This window comes from Triticum urartu, chromosome 3A (genome assembly GCF_056163025.1).
Source record: "Triticum urartu cultivar PI428250 chromosome 3A, HENAU_Tu73, whole genome shotgun sequence".
Classification (NCBI taxonomy): Eukaryota; Viridiplantae; Streptophyta; class Magnoliopsida; order Poales; family Poaceae; genus Triticum; species Triticum urartu.
The window spans coordinates 692,367,464-692,391,210 of NC_141875.1; the positions used below are offsets into that span (position 1 = coordinate 692,367,464).

The 23,747-nt window shown below is 45.1% G+C and overlaps 1 protein-coding gene across 1 annotated transcript; it reads right to left on the minus strand.

The window, feature by feature from the left end:
* Nucleotides 1–904: 904 nt before the first annotated feature.
* Nucleotides 905–2,458, minus strand: LOC147981704 (uncharacterized). Its single transcript, XM_087516060.1, has one exon. It carries the CDS (start codon nt 2,456–2,458, stop codon nt 905–907), a length of 1,554 nt encoding a protein of 517 aa, XP_087372186.1.
* Nucleotides 2,459–23,747: the final 21,289 nt, after the last annotated feature.

Below are 23,747 nucleotides of genomic sequence, written 5' to 3' on the forward strand. Positions count from 1 at the left end.
CTACCTACCGACTCTAATCAAAAGCATCAAGAAGGGGGAAATATACCTCTGTACTCCGAGGTGAACTCCTCCACCTGCCGCTTTGACGGCCTTGCCGGAGCAGCCACCGAACCGGCGCTGTATGAGAACCAGGGACGCCTCGGCGATCAACTGCCTCTTGGATGCCCACTAGTTCACCATCGTGCACTGCATGATGAGGCAGTGACCTCCTCGACCTTCATGGGGCCACCGGTGGCCTCTCTCCCAGCCTCCTCCGTAACGCCACGACCGCCCAACCAACGCAGGGTGCTCTTCCTCTTCCTCTGGACGGCTACCGCCGCGTGTGCTCGATCTAGCTCTTGATGGCGAGGAACCGCGGCCACATCAAACGTCGGTCCTCGAGCCCCTGGGACCCCTCCACCACCGTCAGTGGCTCCGCCTCCTCGCCCCAGCGACCATCCTCGCCGACCCCCTCTACCGCCGCCACCGGCAGGGTCATCAGTGGCTCCGCCCTATCCTACCCTACTGTTTCGAATATATAGGGGAATGGATTTTCTAGGGGAACTATCGACGAGCGACCCAGATCTGTCAGGCCAGACAGCGAGAGTGCGAACAGGACATGTATCGGCCTTGACTGACATTGGATGGATCTACCCCTTTACAAAATGACTAGCCCCACCATAATTTTGTAGTGGTCCCACCATTATTTGTAATTTCATGTAATTTTAGTTATGTAACTCCTCGTGACTCTTATTTCTCCCACAATTTGATCGCAGTGGATGGACGGTCCCTAAAATCGCCAATCACTGTAACAATGTATCAAAAGTTTCCACATTTTTTGGTTGTCAAATTGATGATTTTGAAACACATGTGACCTTCTAGACAAAAAGGGAGGGAGTATGAAGCCAGTTCATTTATCACTAGTTTAGTCCAAACGACCGGGCCATGTGGTAAACGAGCTCTGCAACCTCTCCGAGGAACGCACAACCCATAGCTTTTCGAAAGATTCACCCGCCTGCTTCCGCAACCGCACCTGCCAATCCCGCTTTACTTGAGAAAGCCCCTTAGTACTCTTGATGTTCCTTCCTTGCCGTGTAGCTCTGCGTACCTCGGGCCTTTTTTCGGCGATGGCCTTCTCCACGCATAGATGTGCACTGCCATGGTTAGACCTCCAACATACCTGGTACATCATAGCCTTGACATTATGATGAAGATACTCTGTTGCCTTGGGAATCAGCATCTTGTCGAGTTGGTCAAGGGGAAGAGTTACATCTGTGAGGTGGTGTGAATTCTCTGTATCGATCACCTCTATCGCAGAACCATCAGACTTGGGGTCCTCCAAGGAGTCATGAGGCAGGAACATAATTCCAAGCTTCAAAGATGGGGAATTCTCCAAAGAAGACGTGTCGTCATGACCAACAACTACAGTTGATCCCGGCAGGTCACTATACTCTGATACTGAGATATGACGCCACAAAAACACTCCGCACACTGGTTCAGGAAATATGCTAGAAAATCTTAATTTGTTTCCGCTGGCGGTGTCGCTAGGCACAACGCCGTGCTCGTATCCTTGACAACATAATGGATCTGGGCGAAACCATCTGACCAGAATTCTATGGATGTCGTTCAAGTGTCCCTTGTGTGCAACACACGACAAATCTTGCGTAGGGAGCTGGATGATCTCTCTGATGACCATATCAGCCGTGGACTTGAAGTTTGGTGTTAGCAGTCGCAAGCACTTGACTGTAGTCCCGATTATGTCTGTACTCTCCGAAAGACGCAGCATGACCACAAGCCCAAAATTGTTTTTGGGCGCCTTGCGGTCTTCGTACATGAAGGATAGAATGGCCTCTAGCCCACCCTCGTCGAAACCAATCGGCCGTATGCTAAAGAAGCTGTACCGGCCGCCCGGATACAACATTTGATATATCAGTGATTTGCCCTTGAAGACATGCCCAATAAGAGGGTCAAAGAATAGGTGCTGTCGCGGCGTTCCACCGAGCTGTACAAAACTCATGAATTCACTTGCACCATCTGCAAGCTTCTCAAATCTTCGGACGGCAGCGGCGGTGGTGCTGTTCGCAGAGCAATGGTCATTGTCACGGCCGACCAAAGAGGAGATGAACACCTTGGTCGCATGAGCCATCTGTCTAGGAAATGAGGATTGCCTTACCACCTGCTCCGCCTCCTCTTCTTCCCGAAAGAGTTGCCTGCATCTACGCGCTACGTCGTCGCAGTCCTGGGCAGCACGCTTCAGCTTCTTCCGCCAATGGAACAGGGACGTGTTGGTGATTTGCCACTTGTCAGACGTATGGAGCGCGGCCTCCATTTTGATGCGCGCCATCTCCAACCTCTCTAGACCACAACCCCCCGCTGATTCTTCAACTGATCTGTCCGGCCTTTTGCTGGCGGGAGCAATACCAGAAATAATCCGGCTAACTGCTTCCCCAACAATGACAGACTTGACAATCTCAGCCATTCTTGTGATTTCGGGTAGGATGCAAATTAGTAAGAGAAGAGTATGTTGTGGTTGTGCTGCTCAAGAAATGGACTAGCCCACTTCCGTTTCTTTTATTGCTCAACTTGCTTTCGTAGTCTGTGGTGAATCAAATTAGCGACTGAAACATCTATGCTCGTTGGTGATTTTCTATTGGAAAGGAGAGAGAAGATTTTTTTGTTCCATTCCGTTGATAAAGACAATTGGCGGAGCAGAACGGCGCACCAGAATATACTTGGTGACAGCCCCCTCGGACGTGGTGCATACGATTTTGGAGCCATACAGATATAGTGGATTACTATGTGCCAATTGTGTTAGGTCTTCTATAACGCAAGGACTCTTATATAGGCGCTTAGAGAAAAAATATATCGCTTTCCGTTTGAAGCATTTGTTAAGAGTCTCTAGTCCAAAAGCTGCTACCGCTTACGTACGGGCGCTAATGAATGAAAAAAAAGAACAAAAAAAGGAAAGCTGCACTAGTGTGTGATGACTCAATAGGCGTCGAGGAAAGAGGAAATCCCGAGCTCAATAGGTAATCTGGGAAAATAGGTGAGAATTAAGCGATAATCCACTTCTGAGCCCAGGCTTATCTGCACCCGCACCGAGGAAAAAAATCAAAACAAATACTAGAAAAATTCCATTTTTTCTGCATGGTAGATAATTTGATGCGTGAGGTTCGCTTCAATTTTCAAATCATTTGGACATCTGATCAGCTCTCGGAAAAAAAACACAAATTCGGGGTCTGTAAAAAAGTTTACTGTTTATGCATTGTACTAATCCGATTTGTCTTTTTTGCTGAGAGCTACTCAGATGTTCAAATGATCTAAAAAGTGGAGCGGACCTCATGCAATAAATTTTCTACCATGCATAAAAAATTTGAAATTTTTTTGTGGTTTTTTTTCTGAACGGGTGTAGATGAGCGTCGGCACCGAAATGCTGCACTCATAATTAGGAGGGTTTTTTTAACATGGTCCCTCTCAATTAGAAAAAAATGAAATGCTGCGTTTTATGCCTGAGCGTGACATAACTCGCCATCCAAATCACCTCGGTACTGATTATTTGATTATCTATACTATAAAAGTAAGTTTCACTATATATCATTCAACATAGAGTATACCACATGGCAAACGTCACTAGTAGAAAACAGGGCTATGGTCCAGGCCGGCTCAGCCCATTAGTCCTGGTTCAGTCTAGAACCGGGACCAATGTGGGCATTGGTCCCGGTTCGTGAGCCCAGGGGGCCGGCCGGGCCACGTGGGCCATTGGTCCCGGTTCGTCTGGATCTTTTGGTCCCGGTTGGTGGGACGAACCGGGACCAATGGGCCTCGCTCCTGGCCCACCATCATTGGTCCCGGTTGGTGGCTTGAACCGGGACCAAAGGCTTCCCTTTAGTCCCGGTTCATGTCATCAACCGGGACCAATGAGGTGCCTATATATACCCCCCTCGCGCAAGAGCAGAGCACAGTGCTCTGTTTTTTCTGGCCGAGGGGGAGAGGGCTTTGTGGTGCTCTAGCTCACCTCCTATGCACATGAGGTGTTCGATGGAATGCCCGAGCCACACTACTTAAGCTTTCTCCTCTCCAAGCTCAACCTCCAAGCTCCATTTTCCTCGAGATTTGTCTAGATTTAGCGGTCCGTCACGCCCCGTCCCCGTCTTCACCGCCGCCGATCACCCGCGCCGATCTCATCACCGACACCACCGTGGTGAGCCTCTTGTTCTTATCTTCTTTCTGAAAGGAAAAATATTCTTACTTGTATGTTTAGATAGATACTTGTATCATTTTCTTACATTTATTATTGCATCTTATATAGTGCGATGGTTTTGGTATCCGCCCCCGTCGGCCCTTGTCCTGTCTATGATTCGGATTTGGTATGTATATTATCTTTATAACTATTGGTTCATTTATTGTTTATGAAAATTATGCCGACCAACGTGACATAGATTTTATTTATCTAGGATGTATGTGAATCGGAAATGCCAACCGACCCTATTGTCGAGAGGTTAAATTTAATTGAAAAAGAAAACAATTTGTTGAAGGAAAAAATAAAAAAATTGAGGAGGAGAAGATGATATTGGAGTTGCATGTTGCGGATGTCGTCGATGATCACAAGATCAAGATGGATGCAATGCGCTTGAAGATTAGAAAGATTAGAAAATATGCCATTCATACCGAGGCTTGGTATCATTATGCCGTTGGATCAATTGTTACCTTGGTTGCGATTATGATCGCATTTATTTTTGCATTGAAATGTTTTACATAGTTTCAATGTATGGTTTAATTAATTAGATGCTCTGGAGAGCTATATGTTGTTAGATGAGAACTATGTATGCACTTTGGTTTTAATGTGATGATGAACTTCTATTAATTTGGACACTTAATTATATATAATGCACGCAGATGAACCGGCAATGGATGTACGGTGACAGACACACCTGTGAGTACATTAAGGGCGTGCATGAGTTTCTCGATGCGGCTGAGGCAAACAAGCAGAATGGTTTTATGTGTTGTCCATGCACTGAATGTGGGAATACGAGGTCTTACTCTAACCGGAAAATCCTTTACTCCCACCTGCTTTACAAGGGTTTCATGCCACACTATAATGTTTGGACGAGGCACGGAGAAATAGGGGTTATGATGGAAGATGGCGAAGAAGAAGAGTACGATGACAACTATGTGCCCCCTGAATACGGTGATGCTGCAACGGGGGGAGCTGGTGAAGATCAAGAGGAACCAGACGATGTGCCCAATGATGCTGCCACGGGTGAAGCTGCTGAAGATCAAGAGGAACCAGACGATGTGCCCGATGATGATGATCTCCGCCGGGTCATTGTCGATGCAAGGACGCAATGCATTAGTCAAAAGGAGAAGCTGAAGTTCGATCGCATGTTAGAGGATCACAAAAAAGGGTTAGACCCCAATTGCGAAGATGGCAACACAAAGCTCGGTACCGTACTGGAATTGCTGCAGTGGGAGGTAGAGAATGCTGTGGCTGACAAAGGATTTGAGAAGCTACTGAAAATATTGAAGAAGAAGCTTCCAAAGGATAACAAATTGCCCGACAGTACATACGCAGCAAAGAAGGTCGTATGCCCTCTAGGATTGGAGGTGGAGAAGATACATGCATGCCCTAATGACTGCATCCTCTACCGCGGTGCATACAAGGATCTGAACGCATGCCCGGTATGCGGTGCGTTGCGGTATAAGATCAGACGAGATGACCCTGGTGATGTTGACGGCGAGCCCCTCAGGAAGAGGGTTCCTGCGAAGGTGATGTGGTATGCTCCTATAATACCACGGTTGAAACGCCTGTTCAGAAACGAAGAGCATGCCAAGTTGATGCAATGGCACAGTGAGAACCGAAAGAAAGATGGGAAGTTGAGAGCACCCGCTGACGGGTCGCAGTGGAGAAAAATCGAGAGAAAGTACTGGGATGAGTTTGCAAAGGACCCAAGGAATGTATGGTTTGCTTTAAGCGCGGATGGCATTAATCCTTTCGGGGAGCAGAGCAGCAATCACAGCACCTGGCCCGTGACTCTATGTATGTATAACCTTTCTCCTTGGATGTGCATGAAGCGGAAGTTCATTATGATGCCAGTTCTCATCCAAGGTCCTAAGCAACCCGGCAACGAAATTGATGTGTACCTAAGGCCATTAGTTGAAGAACTTTTACAGCTGTGGAATGGAAACGGTGTACGTATGTGGGATGAGCACAGACAGGAGGAATTTAACCTTAAGGCGTTGCTGTTCGTGACCATCAACGATTGGCCCGCTCTCAGTAACCTTTCAGGACAGACAAACAAAGGATACCACGCATGCACGCATTGTTTAGATGACACTGAAAGTATATACCTGGACAAATGCAGGAAGAATGTGTACCTGGGCCATCGTCGATTTTTTCCGACCAACCATCAATGTCGAAAGAAAGGCAAGCATTTCAAAGGCGAGGCAGATCACCGGAAGAAGCCCGCCATGCGCACCGGTGATCACGTGCTTGCTATGGTCAATGATTTACACTACGTAATCTTTGGAAAGGGTCCCGGTGGACTAGCTGTTCCGAATGACGCTGAGGGACACGCACCCATGTGGAAGAATAAATCTATATTTTGGGACCTACCCTACTGGAAAGACCTAGAGGTCCGCTCCTCAATCGACGTGATGCACGTGACGAAGAACCTTTGCGTGAACCTGCTAGGCTTCTTGGGCGTGTATGGGAAGACAAAAGATACACCTGAGGCACGAGAGGACCTACAACGTTTGCACGAAAAAGACGGCATGCCTCCGAAGCAGTATAAAGGTCCTGCCAGCTACGCTCTTACGAAAGAAGAGAAAGAAATCTTCTTTGAATGCCTGCTCAGTATGAAGGTCACGACTGGCTTCTCGTCGAATATAAAGGGAATAATAAATATGCCAGAGAAAAAGTTTCAGAACCTAAAGTCTCATGACTGCCACGTGATTATGACGCAACTGCTTCCGGTTGCATTGAGGGGGCTTCTACCGGAAAACGTCCGATTAGCCATTGTGAAGCTATGTGCATTCCTCAATGCAATCTCTCAGAAGGTGATCGATCCAGAAATCGTACCAAGGCTAAGGAGTGATGTGGCGCAATGTCTTGTCAGTTTTGAGCTGGTGTTCCCACCATCCTTCTTCAATATCATGATGCACGTCCTAGTTCATCTAGTCGACGAGATTGTCATCCTGGGGCCCGTATTTCTACACAATATGTTCCCCTTTGAGAGGTTCATGGGAGTCCTAAAGAAATATGTCCGTAACCGCGCTAGGCCAGAAGGAAGCATCTCCATGGGCCATCAAATAGAGGATGTTATCGGGTTTTGTGTTGACTTCATTCCTGGCCTTAACAAGATAGGTCTCCCTAAATCGCGGTATGAGGGGAGACTGACTGGAAAAGGCACTCTTGGAAGAGACTCAATAATATGCAGGGACGGATATTCTTGGTCTCAAGCACACTACACAGTTCTACAGAACTCTACCTTGGTGACCCCGTATGTCGATGAACACAAGAACAGTCTGCGCTCCAAACACCCGGAGCAGTGCGACGACTGGATTACATGTGAACACATCAGGACTTTCAGCAGTTGGTTGGAAACACGTCTCAGAGGTGACAACACTGTTTGTGATGAGTTGTACTTGTTGTCAAGGGGACCATCTTTGACTGTATTGACTTACAAAGGATACGAGATAAATGGGAATACATTTACACGATCGCCCAAGATCAAAAGAGCACCAACCAAAACAGCGGTGTCCGCTTTGATGCAGCAACCGAGAGCGGAAAGGACACATATTATGGTTACATAGTGGACATATGGGAACTTGACTACGTACCTGATTTTAAGGTCCCTTTGTTTAAGTGCAAATGGGTCAATCTGTTAGGCGGCGGGGTACAGGTAGACCCACAGTACGGAATGACAACAGTGGATCTGAAAAATCTTGGGTACACTGACGAAACGTTCGTTCTAGCCAATGATGTGGCACAGGTTATCTATGTGAAGGATATGTCTACCAAACCGAGAAAAAGAAAAGATAAGGAAGCGAATACATCATACGATGAGCCAAAGCGCCACATAGTTCTTTCAGGAAAAAGGGACATCCTGGGAGTGGACGGCAAGACAGACATGTTTGAAGATTATGAAAAGTTTCATGAAATTCCTCCCTTCAATGTCAAGGCTGACCCAAGCATCCTGATAAACAATGAAGCTTATCCATGGTTACGGCGCAATAAGCAAATGACACAAGCGAAGAAAAAGTGAAGACTTTCTCCCGCAACTATTATGATGATACCATGCCAAATTTGTAACAGACGAATATGCTACCATTGTCCGTTTTGTACATGCACATGCTATGTGGGTGAAATTATGATACCATCCCAACTTTCAACTTTTTCAGAGTTCATTTGAAATGCTTTCATGTCTTATGGTTCGAAACTTTGATACTTCGAAAGTGATTGTCCATTTTGTACACGAAGTGCATCAAGTTTTTGTCGTAACCCTCTCTACTTTTTGAAACATGCTATGTGGGTGAAATGATGATACCATGCCAACTTTCAACCTTTTCATAGTTCATTTTGAAATGCTTTTCAATTTCAGAGTCATTTAGCTCAAATAATGAATTAATAGCAAACAGAATGAACTACAAAACTTTTATGAAAATAAAAACAATCAATTAAAATATTATGTTATGATCAACTAAAATAAAACTATAATATTCTTCAATAGCAAAAAGAATATAATTTTTGTGACCTAAAATCAAACTATAAGTATTTAATTGTAAGTATAAATAAAAAATAAATAGCAAAGAAGAAAAAAAATTCTATTTTTATAGTAAAGTTATTCATAAACTGGTGATTCACACAAATTTTTAAAAATTCAAATTTAAACTATTCAAAATTTAAAACTAATGGCACTAACAGAAAGTTTATAATTTTTGTGACCTAAAAGCAAAAAGAAATCACTAAAAAAACTGTAAGTATTTAGTTGTAAGTAGAAATAAAAAATAAATAGAAACAAATTCTATTTTTATAGTAAAGTTATTCATAAACTAGTGATTCACACAAATTTTTAAAAATTCAAATTTAAACTATTCAAAATTTAAAACTAATGGCACTAACAGAAAGTTTATAATTTTTGTGACCTAAAAGCAAAAAGAAATCACTAAAAAAACTATAAGTATTTAGTTGTAAGTAGAAATAAATAGAAAAAAAATTCTATTTTTATAGTAAAGTTATTCATAAACTAGTGATTCACACAAATTTTTAAAAATTCAAATTTAAACTATTCAAAATTTAAAACTAATGGCACTAACAGAAAGTTTATAATTTTTGTGACCTAAAAGCAAAAAGAAATCACTAAAAAACTGTAAGTATTTAGTTGTAAGTAGAAATAAAAAAATAAAAAACCAAAAACATGTAGAAATAAAAAAGAAAAAACCAAAAAAAATGCCTCCTACTGGGCCTCCACGGCCTGAATACGACTAGAAACCCTACATGGGCCAGGATTCAGGCCCGCAGAAGGCCCAATAGGCCCACAGGCAGTAGCAAGTTTAGGCCCAAAAGCCTGCATTAGAGACGAGCTCGAATGGGGAGGCACACCAGCGCTTATAAACCAGTGCTGGCGCCCTTCAGCTAGCGATGTGGGACTAAACTTTTGGGCGCGGGGCAGCACAAGGCCATTGGTCCCGGTTGGTGGCACCAACCGGGACTAAAGGGGGCATTGGTCACGGTTCGTGGCACCAACCGTGACCATTGCCCCCCTTTAGTCCCGGTTGGTGCCACCAACCGGGACCAATGGCCTTCGCTTCCCGCCCTTTCGGCTGCTGAAAATTGGCCTTTGGTCCCGGTTCGTCGCACCAACCGGGACTAAAGGGGGGCATTAGTCCCGGTTTGTGCCACGAACCGGGACCAATGCTCTTGCTATATATACAGCACTTGTCAAAAATTTCATTCAGTTCCTCATTCTGCCCCGACGCCCCGCTCCTCGTCCTCGTCGCCCGCGCCCCGCGCCGCCCCGTCGTCGCCCGCGCCGCCCCCGCCGTCGCCCGCCCCCGTCGTCGCCCGCGCCGCCCCCGCCGTCGCCCGAGCCCCGCGCTGCCCCGAGCCCGCCGTCCTCGTCGCCCCTGCCCCGTCGCCGCCAGGCGCTGCCCCGACGCCGCCCGCCGCCCGCCCCCGCCAACGCCGTGGTCGTCGCCGACGCCATCGCCGCTGTCGCCCTCGCCGGCCGCCCCCGTTGTGAGCCGCCGCCGTCGAGGCTCTGTTTATATATGCAAAAGTTTATATATGCAAAAAATTATACATATATGTATTTTATATATGCAAAAATTTATATATCTAGCTAGGAAGAAGGAAGAAAGGAAGAAGAAGAAAAACTTATATATGAGAAATGTATGTATTTATATATGAGAAATGTATGTATGTATAGATGTATGTATGTGGATACATGAGGGGGTCGATATACCCCCTCTTCGATAGCATTTTTGTGCATTTTAGGTTAGTGTATATATATGTTGATGTATATATGCAAAAGTTTTTCATATATGCATTTTTTCATATATGTATTAATTTTTTTAAGTTGTTAGTAGATATCGATTTTAGGTTAGTGCATTTTATCACTGATTTTAGGTTAGTTGAGCCTCTTTAGTGCATTTTATGTTTGTTGCATTTTAGGTTAGTGAATTTTATGTTAGTGGAGAGGAAAAAGTAAAATAAGGAAAAGGAAAATAAGTAGAGAAAGAAGGAGAAGAAGAAGGAGAAGACGAGGAGAGGAAGAAAAGGAAGAGGAGAAGAAGAAAGGAATAGAGGAGAAGAAGAAAAAATAGAATTCTATTTTTTCTTCTTCTCCTCTATTCCTTTCTTCTTCTCCTCTTTTTTTTCTTCTTTTTTTCTTCGATCTTCTCCCCCTCCCGATAGGAAAGTTTTATATAGAAAGTTACAATTTTAGAAAAGTTTTATATATGCAAAAATTACAATTTTAGAAAAAGAAGGATAGGAAAGAAGAAAATAAGAAGAGGAAAGAAAGAAGAAGAGGAGAGGAAAAGAAGAGGTGAAATAAATAAGAAGAAGAAAAAAGAAGAAAAAGAATAGAAATATATTCTATTTTCTCTTCTTCTCCACTATTCCTTTCTTCCTTCTCCTCTTCTTTTTCTTCTTTTTTCTTCTTCTTATTTATTTCTCCTCTTCGAGGGGTCGAGGGTCGGGAACTAGGGTAGAGGGTCGAGGGTCGTTAAGGGGTCAAGGGTCGAGGGTTTCAGGGTCGAGGGTTCGAGGGTTCTATAGGTTCGAGGGTCGAGGGTTCCAGTAGGGTCGTCTAGGGGTCGAGGGGTCGAGGATCGCCGAGGGGTGGAGAGAGGTTTCCTAGTGTCAAAGTATTGAAGAAATCCATGCCTTCATCATTAGCCGGAAGTAACCAGGACATGTTGGTACGAAGTTCTGCAAAGTTGTTCTGGAATGGAGTCCCGGATAGAATAATCCGCCTTTTGGTACGAATTCAGCAAAGGCCTTCCAAATAGCGATATTCGGAAGGCTCTTGCTGAACTTTGTACCAAAAAGCGAATTATCCTATCTGGGACTCCGTTCCAGAACAACTTTGAAGAGCTTCGTACCATCATGCACATGTTACTTTCGCCTAATGATGAAGACATGGTTTTGTTGAATCCTTTGACACTAGGCAACCTCCCGACCCCTCGGCGATCCTCTCGAACATGAGAGGAAGAAGAGGGTCGTCTAGGGGTCGAGGGTTCCAGGGTCGTCTGGGGTTCGAGGGGTCGAGGATCGCCGAGGGGTCGAGAGAGGTTTCCTAGTGTCAAAGTATTGAAGAAATCCATGCCTTCATCATTAGCCGGAAGTAACCAGGGCATGTTGGTACGAAGTTCTGCAAAGTTGTTCTGGAATGGAGTCCCGGATAGAATAATCCGCCTTTTGGTACGAATTCAGCAAAGGCCTTCCAAATAGAGATATTCGGAAGGCTCTTGCTGAGCTTTGTACCAAAAAGTGAATTATCCTATCTGGGACTCCATTCCAGAACAACTTTGAAGAGCTTCGTACCATCATGCACATGTTACTTTCGCCTAATGATGAAGACATGGTTTTGTTGAATCCTTTGACACTAGGAAACCTCCCGACCCCTCGGCGATCCTCTCCAACATGAGAGGAAGAAGAGGGTCGTCTAGGGGTCGAGGGTTCGAGGGTTCTTCTCTATTCTTTCTTCTCCTCTTCTTTTTCTTCTTCTTCCTCTTTTTTTATCGGGAACGAGGGTCGTCGAGGGACATAGATGTAGTGTCATCGTTGTCGATATATACCCCCTCCCGATAGCTTACTATGATTAGGTAGCTAGTTCTACGTTTGGCACTAATATATCCATCTTTCATGTTTGAATAATAATTGCCATGTTGTAAATATTTGTAGAAACTATGGACACCGCCTTAGACGAAGCAACAAAAGAAGCGTTGTTGAGGGACATAATCGCAGAAGGAAGTGATGCCATCTCGTTGTTTCTCAACGAAATCGATGGTCTGGAAGGAGAGGGTGAACAAGCTGGCTACGGTGACCTAATGCCGGTGCAAGAAGAAGAACATGAGGACGGCTCCGATGACCCAATGCCGGTGCAAGAAGGAGACCGTGATGACGGCTCCGGTGACCGAACCGAGTCCGGCCAGGTATATATATTAGTTAAGCCTATGCTGACTAGCTGATTGATGCATTCATTGTTTTGGTATGTACACATATTAATTAAGTCTTTGTTCTTTTTCTAGCCCTCCGGATCGAGCACAACTTCGGTAAAGAGACGAGGCCCGAAGAAAAAGTTGAGCTCGGATGAAAAGTTTGAGATCATAGCAATCGCGCCCGACGGCCAACCTATTGAACCCCTCCGGACAAAGAGCGCATTTGTTGCTCAGTGCGGGGTTCTGGTTAGGGACAAGATCCCGATAAGCATCCAGCAATGGTTTAAGCCGGCTACAGAAGACCCTAAGGTCTCTTATGTCAATGATATGCAGAAAAATGATCTTTGGACTGAGCTGAAGTCAAATTTCACCCTACCGCCTGAGGATAATCCAGAGAACCCAGTTAAAGAGAAATTAATCAAGTCTTTTGCTCTGAAGAGGATGGCAGAACTATTCAGGAGGTGGAAGAAAGAGCTGAATAAGTTTGCCGAAAAAAATGAGACACCAGAATTCAAGGGCAGATATGAGAAGATCAGAGATCACTAGCCCGCATTTGTGGCCCACAAGACATCGGAAAAGAGTCAGAAGATGTCGGCGACAAACAAGCAAAATGCTGCGAAGAAGAAGCTTCACCATCGCACGGGGTCAGGTGGCTACCTCGTAGCCCGGCCTAAGTGGTCCAAGACTGAGAATGATCTGGTTCATAAAGGGATCGAACCAGAGACAATTAACTGGCCAGACCGTTGCCGGACTTGGTTCTTCAGGGCTGGCGGAACCCTGGACCCTGTAACAGGGAAGTGCATTTGGACGAACGATCAAATCGACATACCAGTCAGTAAGCTTAAGCAGTATATCGAAGCAGCACAGGAAGGGACGTTCTTTCCAGACAGAGAGAACGACGAGCTCACAATGGCCCTCGGGAATCCTGAGCACCCTGGACGAACACGAGGCACGCCAGGCTCCATTCCGTGGAAGGTTGGGTTTCCGGACGCAGGCGGTTACAAATCCCATGAGAGGAGGAAAAAAGTGCAGCAGACCCAAATGCAGGCGCTGCAAGCAAGGGTAGACGCGATAGAGGAACGAGAAGCAAATCGCAGCAAACGTACTGCCGAAGCCTCCCCCGAAGCTACCCCGCCATCTCAGCGCAGAAGCAGCGTAGCTTCCACCGAGCTGCTTCAACCGGAGCATGCCTTGACGGCTCCTGCCAGCTATCCCGTGGATGCTATAACGGAGTCTCAAAATTGCCACCTTATGACGCAATGGATGAATTTGAAAGTCAAGGCGGCTGTTGGCTCTGTTTATCCTACTGAACCCGGCGCAACTTTTCACTGCCGGCCGATTCCAGAAGGATATGCTAGGGTGATGGTGGGTGAGATAACGGAGGGATTTGAGGACCTCCAGCTTGACCACCCTACCGGTGAAGGGGAGACTCGGCTGGGGTCTGCTCTGAAGACTCCATGCCTATGGCGGAAGGAGCTCATCAACCTTCAGAAATGGACGCCACCGCCTCCTCCTCCTCCTCCTCCTCCTCCGGCGAGTCAGGGCACTCCGCCTCCACCGCCTCCTCCTCCGGTGAGTGACGATCAGGGCCCTCGGCCGGCTCCTTCTCCGGCGCGTGGCGGCACTCCGCTCATCAACCAAGTTCACATGGAAGTTCAACATACACTAGTAGAAAACAGGGCTATGGTCCAGGCCGGCTCAGCCCATTAGTCCCGGTTCAGTGTAGAACCGGGACTAATGTGGACAGTGTAGAACCGGGACTAATGTGGACATTGGTCCCAGTTCGTGAGCCCAGGGGGCCGGCCGGGCCATGTGGGCCATTGGTCCCGGTTTGTCTGGACCTTTTGGTCCCGGTTGGTGGGACGAACCGGGACCAATGGGCCTCGCTCCTGGCCCACCATCATTGGTCCCGGTTGGTGGCTTGAACCGGGACCAAAGGCTTCCCTTTAGTCCCGGTTCATGTCATCAACCGGGACCAATGAGGTGCCTATATATACCCCCCTCGCGCAAGAGCAGAGCACAGTGCTCTGTTTTTTCTGGCCGAGGGGGAGAGGGCTTTGTGGTGCTCTAGCTCACCTCCTATGCACATGAGGTGTTCGATGGAATGCCCGAGCCACACTACTTAAGCTTTCTCCTCTCCAAGCTCAACCTCCAAGCTCCATTTTCCTCGAGATTTGTCTAGATTTAGCGGTCCGTCACGCCCCGTCCCCGTCTTCACCGCCGCCGATCACCCGCGCCGATCTCATCACCGACACCACCGTGGTGAGCCTCTTGTTCTTATCTTCTTTCTGAAAGGAAAAATATTCTTACTTGTATGTTTAGATAGATACTTGTATCATTTTCTTACATTTATTATTGCATCTTATATAGTGCGATGGTTTTGGTATCCGCCCCCGTCGGCCCTTGTCCTGTCTATGATTCGGATTTGGTATGTATATTATCTTTATAACTATTGGTTCATTTATTGTTTATGAAAATTATGCCGACCAACGTGACATAGATTTTATTTATCTAGGATGTATGTGAATCGGAAATGCCAACCGACCCTATTGTCGAGAGGTTAAATTTAATTGAAAAAGAAAACAATTTGTTGAAGGAAAAAATAAAAAAATTGAGGAGGAGAAGATGATATTGGAGTTGCATGTTGCGGATGTCGTCGATGATCACAAGATCAAGATGGATGCAATGCGCTTGAAGATTAGAAAGATTAGAAAATATGCCATTCATACCGAGGCTTGGTATCATTATGCCGTTGGATCAATTGTTACCTTGGTTGCGATTATGATCGCATTTATTTTTGCATTGAAATGTTTTACATAGTTTCAATGTATGGTTTAATTAATTAGATGCTCTGGAGAGCTATATGTTGTTAGATGAGAACTATGTATGCACTTTGGTTTTAATGTGATGATGAACTTCTATTAATTTGGACACTTAATTATATATAATGCACGCAGATGAACCGGCAATGGATGTACGGTGACAGACACACCTGTGAGTACATTAAGGGCGTGCATGAGTTTCTCGATGCGGCTGAGGCAAACAAGCAGAATGGTTTTATGTGTTGTCCATGCACTGAATGTGGGAATACGAGGTCTTACTCTAACCGGAAAATCCTTCACTCCCACCTGCTTTACAAGGGTTTCATGCCACACTATAATGTTTGGACGAGGCACGGAGAAATAGGGGTTATGATGGAAGATGGCGAAGAAGAAGAGTACGATGACAACTATGTGCCCCCTGAATACGGTGATGCTGCAACGGGGGGAGCTGGTGAAGATCAAGAGGAACCAGACGATGTGCCCAATGATGCTGCCACGGGTGAAGCTGCTGAAGATCAAGAGGAACCAGACGATGTGCCCGATGATGATGATCTCCGCCGGGTCATTGTCGATGCAAGGACGCAATGCATTAGTCAAAAGGAGAAGCTGAAGTTCGATCGCATGTTAGAGGATCACAAAAAAGGGTTAGACCCCAATTGCGAAGATGGCAACACAAAGCTCGGTACCGTACTGGAATTGCTGCAGTGGGAGGTAGAGAATGCTGTGGCTGACAAAGGATTTGAGAAGCTACTGAAAATATTGAAGAAGAAGCTTCCAAAGGATAACAAATTGCCCGACAGTACATATGCAGCAAAGAAGGTCGTATGCCCTCTAGGATTGGAGGTGGAGAAGATACATGCATGCCCTAATGACTGCATCCTCTACCGCGGTGCATACAAGGATCTGAACGCATGCCCGGTATGCGGTGCGTTGCGGTATAAGATCAGACGAGATGACCCTGGTGATGTTGACGGCGAGCCCCTCAGGAAGAGGGTTCCTGCGAAGGTGATGTGGTATGCTCCTATAATACCACGGTTGAAACGCCTGTTCAGAAACGAAGAGCATGCCAAGTTGATGCAATGGCACAGTGAGAACCGAAAGAAAGATGGGAAGTTGAGAGCACCCGCTGACGGGTCGCAGTGGAGAAAAATCGAGAGAAAGTACTGGGATGAGTTTGCAAAGGACCCAAGGAATGTATGGTTTGCTTTAAGCGCGGATGGCATTAATCCTTTCGGGGAGCAGAGCAGCAATCACAGCACCTGGCCCGTGACTCTATGTATGTATAACCTTTCTCCTTGGATGTGCATGAAGCGGAAGTTCATTATGATGCCAGTTCTCATCCAAGGTCCTAAGCAACCCGGCAACGAAATTGATGTGTACCTAAGGCCATTAGTTGAAGAACTTTTACAGCTGTGGAATGGAAACGGTGTACGTATGTGGGATGAGCACAGACAGGAGGAATTTAACCTTAAGGCGTTGCTGTTCGTGACCATCAACGATTGGCCCGCTCTCAGTAACCTTTCAGGACAGACAAACAAAGGATACCACGCATGCACGCATTGTTTAGATGACACTGAAAGTATATACCTGGACAAATGCAGGAAGAATGTGTACCTGGGCCATCGTCGATTTTTTCCGACCAACCATCAATGTCGAAAGAAAGGCAAGCATTTCAAAGGCGAGGCAGATCACCGGAAGAAGCCCGCCATGCGCACCGGTGATCACGTGCTTGCTATGGTCAATGATTTACACTACGTAATCTTTGGAAAGGGTCCCGGTGGACTAGTTGTTCCGAATGACGCTGAGGGACACGCACCCATGTGGAAGAATAAATCTATATTTTGGGACCTACCCTACTGGAAAGACCTAGAGGTCCGCTCCTCAATCGACGTGATGCACGTGACGAAGAACCTTTGCGTGAACCTGCTAGGCTTCTTGGGCGTGTATGGGAAGACAAAAGATACACCTGAGGCACGAGAGGACCTACAACGTTTGCACGAAAAAGACGGCATGCCTCCGAAGCAGTATAAAGGTCCTGCCAGCTACGCTCTTACGAAAGAAGAGAAAGAAATCTTCTTTGAATGCCTGCTCAGTATGAAGGTCACGACTGGCTTCTCGTCGAATATAAAGGGAATAATAAATATGCCAGAGAAAAAGTTTCAGAACCTAAAGTCTCATGACTGCCACGTGATTATGACGCAACTGCTTCCGGTTGCATTGAGGGGGCTTCTACCGGAAAACGTCCGATTAGCCATTGTGAAGCTATGTGCATTCCTCAATGCAATCTCTCAGAAGGTGATCGATCCAGAAATCGTACCAAGGCTAAGGAGTGATGTGGCGCAATGTCTTGTCAGTTTTGAGCTGGTGTTCCCACCATCCTTCTTCAATATCATGATGCACGTCCTAGTTCATCTAGTCGACGAGATTGTCATCCTGGGGCCCGTATTTCTACACAATATGTTCCCCTTTGAGAGGTTCATGGGAGTCCTAAAGAAATATGTCCGTAACCGCGCTAGGCCAGAAGGAAGCATCTCCATGGGCCATCAAATAGAGGATGTTATCGGGTTTTGTGTTGACTTCATTCCTGGCCTTAACAAGATAGGTCTCCCTAAATCGCGGTATGAGGGGAGACTGACTGGAAAAGGCACTCTTGGAAGAGACTCAATAATATGCAGGGACGGATATTCTTGGTCTCAAGCACACTACACAGTTCTACAGAACTCTACCTTGGTGACCCCGTATGTCGATGAACACAAGAACAGTCTGCGCTCCAAACACCCGGAGCAGTGCGACGACTGGATTACATGTGAACACATCAGGACTTTCAGCAGTTGGTTGGAAACACGTCTCAGAGGTGACAACACTGTTTGTGATGAGTTGTACTTGTTGTCAAGGGGACCATCTTTGACTGTATTGACTTACAAAGGATACGAGATAAATGGGAATACATTTACACGATCGCCCAAGATCAAAAGAGCACCAACCAAAACAGTGGTGTCCGCTTTGATGCAGCAACCGAGAGCGGAAAGGACACATATTATGGTTACATAGTGGACATATGGGAACTTGACTACGTACCTGATTTTAAGGTCCCTTTGTTTAAGTGCAAATGGGTCAATCTGTTAGGCGGCGGGGTACAGGTAGACCCACAGTACGGAATGACAACAGTGGATCTGAAAAATCTTGGGTACACTGACGAACCGTTCGTTCTAGCCAATGATGTGGCACAGGTTATCTATGTGAAGGATATGTCTACCAAACCGAGAAAAAGAAAAGATAAGGAAGCGAATACATCATACGATGAGCCAAAGCGCCACATAGTTCTTTCAGGAAAAAGGGACATCCTGGGAGTGGACGGCAAGACAGACATGTTTGAAGATTATGAAAAGTTTCATGAAATTCCTCCCTTCAATGTCAAGGCTGACCCAAGCATCCTGATAAACAATGAAGCTTATCCATGGTTACGGCGCAATAAGCAAATGACACAAGCGAAGAAAAAGTGAAGACTTTCTCCCGCAACTATTATGATGATACCATGCCAAATTTGTAACAGACGAATATGCTACCATTGTCCGTTTTGTACATGCACATGCTATGTGGGTGAAATTATGATACCATCCCAACTTTCAACTTTTTCAGAGTTCATTTGAAATGCTTTCATGTCTTATGGTTCGAAACTTTGATACTTCGAAAGTGATTGTCCATTTTGTACACGAAGTGCATCAAGTTTTTGTCGTAACCCTCTCTACTTTTTGAAACATGCTATGTGGGTGAAATGATGATACCATGCCAACTTTCAACCTTTTCATAGTTCATTTTGAAATGCTTTTCAATTTCAGAGTCATTTAGCTCAAATAATGAATTAATAGCAAACAGAATGAACTACAAAACTTTTATGAAAATAAAAACAATCAATTAAAATATTATGTTATGATCAACTAAAATAAAACTATAATATTCTTCAATAGCAAAAAGAATATAATTTTTGTGACCTAAAATCAAACTATAAGTATTTAATTGTAAGTATAAATAAAAAATAAATAGCAAAGAAGAAAAAAAATTCTATTTTTATAGTAAAGTTATTCATAAACTAGTGATTCACACAAATTTTTAAAAATTCAAATTTAAACTATTCAAAATTTAAAACTAATGGCACTAACAGAAAGTTTATAATTTTTGTGACCTAAAAGCAAAAAGAAATCACTAAAAAAACTGTAAGTATTTAGTTGTAAGTAGAAATAAAAAATAAATAGAAACAAATTCTATTTTTATAGTAAAGTTATTCATAAACTAGTGATTCACACAAATTTTTAAAAATTCAAATTTAAACTATTCAAAATTTAAAACTAATGGCACTAACAGAAAGTTTATAATTTTTGTGACCTAAAAGCAAAAAGAAATCACTAAAAAAACTATAAGTATTTAGTTGTAAGTAGAAATAAATAGAAAAAAAATTCTATTTTTATAGTAAAGTTATTCATAAACTAGTGATTCACACAAATTTTTAAAAATTCAAATTTAAACTATTCAAAATTTAAAACTAATGGCACTAACAGAAAGTTTATAATTTTTGTGACCTAAAAGCAAAAAGAAATCACTAAAAAACTGTAAGTATTTAGTTGTAAGTAGAAATAAAAAAATAAAAAACCAAAAACATGTAGAAATAAAAAAGAAAAAACCAAAAAAAATGCCTCCTACTGGGCCTCCACGGCCTGAATACGACTAGAAACCCTACATGGGCCAGGATTCAGGCCCGCAGAAGGCCCAATAGGCCCACAGGCAGTAGCAAGTTTAGGCCCAAAAGCCTGCATTAGAGACGAGCTCGAATGGGGAGGCACACCAGCGCTTATAAACCAGTGCTGGCGCCCTTCAGCTAGCGATGTGGGACTAAACTTTTGGGCGCGGGGCAGCACAAGGCCATTGGTCCCGGTTGGTGGCACCAACCGGGACTAAAGGGGGCATTGGTCACGGTTCGTGGCACCAACCGTGACCATTGCCCCCCTTTAGTCCCGGTTGGTGCCACCAACCGGGACCAATGGCCTTCGCTTCCCGCCCTTTCGGCTGCTGAAAATTGGCCTTTGGTCCCGGTTCGTCGCACCAACCGGGACTAAAGGGGGGCATTAGTCCCGGTTTGTGCCACGAACCGGGACCAATGCTCTTGCTATATATACAGCACTTGTCAAAAATTTCATTCAGTTCCTCATTCTGCCCCGACGCCCCGCTCCTCGTCCTCGTCGCCCGCGCCCCGCGCCGCCCCGTCGTCGCCCGCGCCGCCCCCGCCGTCGCCCGCCCCCGTCGTCGCCCGCGCCGCCCCCGCCGTCGCCCGAGCCCCGCGCTGCCCCGAGCCCGCCGTCCTCGTCGCCCCTGCCCCGTCGCCGCCAGGCGCTGCCCCGACGCCGCCCGCCGCCCGCCCCCGCCAACGCCGTGGTCGTCGCCGACGCCATCGCCGCTGTCGCCCTCGCCGGCCGCCCCCGTTGTGAGCCGCCGCCGTCGAGGCTCTGTTTATATATGCAAAAGTTTATATATGCAAAAAATTATACATATATGTATTTTATATATGCAAAAATTTATATATCTAGCTAGGAAGAAGGAAGAAAGGAAGAAGAAGAAAAACTTATATATGAGAAATGTATGTATTTATATATGAGAAATGTATGTATGTATAGATGTATGTATGTGGATACATGAGGGGGTCGATATACCCCCTCTTCGATAGCATTTTTGTGCATTTTAGGTTAGTGTATATATATGTTGATGTATATATGCAAAAGTTTTTCATATATGCATTTTTTCATATATGTATTAATTTTTTTAAGTTGTTAGTAGATATCGATTTTAGGTTAGTGCATTTTATCACTGATTTTAGGTTAGTTGAGCCTCTTTAGTGCATTTTATGTTTGTTGCATTTTAGGTTAGTGAATTTTATGTTAGTGGAGAGGAAAAAGTAAAATAAGGAAAAGGAAAATAAGTAGAGAAAGAAGGAGAAGAAGAAGGAGAAGACGAGGAGAGGAAGAAAAGGAAGAGGAGAAGAAGAAAGGAATAGAGGAGAAGAATAAAAAATAGAATTCTATTTTTTCTTCTTCTCCTCTATTCCTTTCTTCTTCTCCTCTTTTTTTTCTTCTTTTTTTCTTCGATCTTCTCCCCCTCCCGATAGGAAAGTTTTATATAGAAAGTTACAATTTTAGAAAAGTTTTATATATGCAAAAATTACAATTTTAGAAAAAGAAGGATAGGAAAGAAGAAAATAAGAAGAGGAAAGAAAGAAGAAGAGGAGAGGAAAAGAAGAGGTGAAATAAATAAGAAGAAGAAAAAAGAAGAAAAAGAATAGAAATATATTCTATTTTCTCTTCTTCTCCACTATTCCTTTCTTCCTTCTCCTCTTCTTTTTCTTCTTTTTTCTTCTTCTTATTTATTTCTCCTCTTCGAGGGGTCGAGGGTCGGGAACTAGGGTAGAGGGTCGAGGGTCGTTAAGGGGTCAAGGGTCGAGGGTTTCAGGGTCGAGGGTTCGAGGGTTCTATAGGTTCGAGGGTCGAGGGTTCCAGTAGGGTCGTCTAGGGGTCGAGGGGTCGAGGATCGCCGAGGGGTGGAGAGAGGTTTCCTAGTGTCAAAGTATTGAAGAAATCCATGCCTTCATCATTAGCCGGAAGTAACCAGGACATGTTGGTACGAAGTTCTGCAAAGTTGTTCTGGAATGGAGTCCCGGATAGAATAATCCGCCTTTTGGTACGAATTCAGCAAAGGCCTTCCAAATAGCGATATTCGGAAGGCTCTTGCTGAACTTTGTACCAAAAAGCGAATTATCCTATCTGGGACTCCGTTCCAGAACAACTTTGAAGAGCTTCGTACCATCATGCACATGTTACTTTCGCCTAATGATGAAGACATGGTTTTGTTGAATCCTTTGACACTAGGCAACCTCCCGACCCCTCGGCGATCCTCTCGAACATGAGAGGAAGAAGAGGGTCGTCTAGGGGTCGAGGGTTCCAGGGTCGTCTGGGGTTCGAGGGGTCGAGGATCGCCGAGGGGTCGAGAGAGGTTTCCTAGTGTCAAAGTATTGAAGAAATCCATGCCTTCATCATTAGCCGGAAGTAACCAGGGCATGTTGGTACGAAGTTCTGCAAAGTTGTTCTGGAATGGAGTCCCGGATAGAATAATCCGCCTTTTGGTACGAATTCAGCAAAGGCCTTCCAAATAGAGATATTCGGAAGGCTCTTGCTGAGCTTTGTACCAAAAAGTGAATTATCCTATCTGGGACTCCATTCCAGAACAACTTTGAAGAGCTTCGTACCATCATGCACATGTTACTTTCGCCTAATGATGAAGACATGGTTTTGTTGAATCCTTTGACACTAGGAAACCTCCCGACCCCTCGGCGATCCTCTCCAACATGAGAGGAAGAAGAGGGTCATCTAGGGGTCGAGGGTTCGAGGGTTCTTCTCTATTCTTTCTTCTCCTCTTCTTTTTCTTCTTCTTCCTCTTTTTTTATCGGGAACGAGGGTCGTCGAGGGACATAGATGTAGTGTCATCGTTGTCGATATATACCCCCTCCCGATAGCTTACTATGATTAGGTAGCTAGTTCTACGTTTGGCACTAATATATCCATCTGTCATGTTTGAATAATAATTGCCATGTTGTAAATATTTGTAGAAACTATGGACACCGCCTTAGACGAAGCAACAAAAGAAGCGTTGTTGAGGGACATAATCGCAGAAGGAAGTGATGCCATCTCGTTGTTTCTCAACGAAATCGATGGTCTGGAAGGAGAGGGTGAACAAGTTGGCTACGGTGACCTAATGCCGGTGCAAGAAGAAGAACATGAGGACGGCTCCGATGACCCAATGCCGGTGCAAGAAGGAGACCGTGATGACGGCTCCGGTGACCGAACCGAGTCCGGCCAGGTATATATATTAGTTAAGCCTATGCTGACTAGCTGATTGATGCATTCATTGTTTTGGTATGTACACATATTAATTAAGTCTTTGTTCTTTTTCTAGCCCTCCGGATCGAGCACAACTTCGGTAAAGAGACGAGGCCCGAAGAAAAAGTTGAGCTCGGATGAAAAGTTTGAGATCATAGCAATCGCGCCCGACGGCCAACCTATTGAACCCCTCCGGACAAAGAGCGCATTTGTTGCTCAGTGCGGGGTTCTGGTTAGGGACAAGATCCCGATAAGCATCCAGCAATGGTTTAAGCCGGCTACAGAAGACCCTAAGGTCTCTTATGTCAATGATATGCAGAAAAATGATCTTTGGACTGAGCTGAAGTCAAATTTCACCCTA

Excerpts from the sequence above, each read along its gene's own strand:
- LOC147981704 (XM_087516060.1), bottom strand. The coding sequence starts at position 2,458 with ATGGCTGAGATTGTCAAGTCTGTCATTGTTGGGGAAGCAGTTAGCCGG.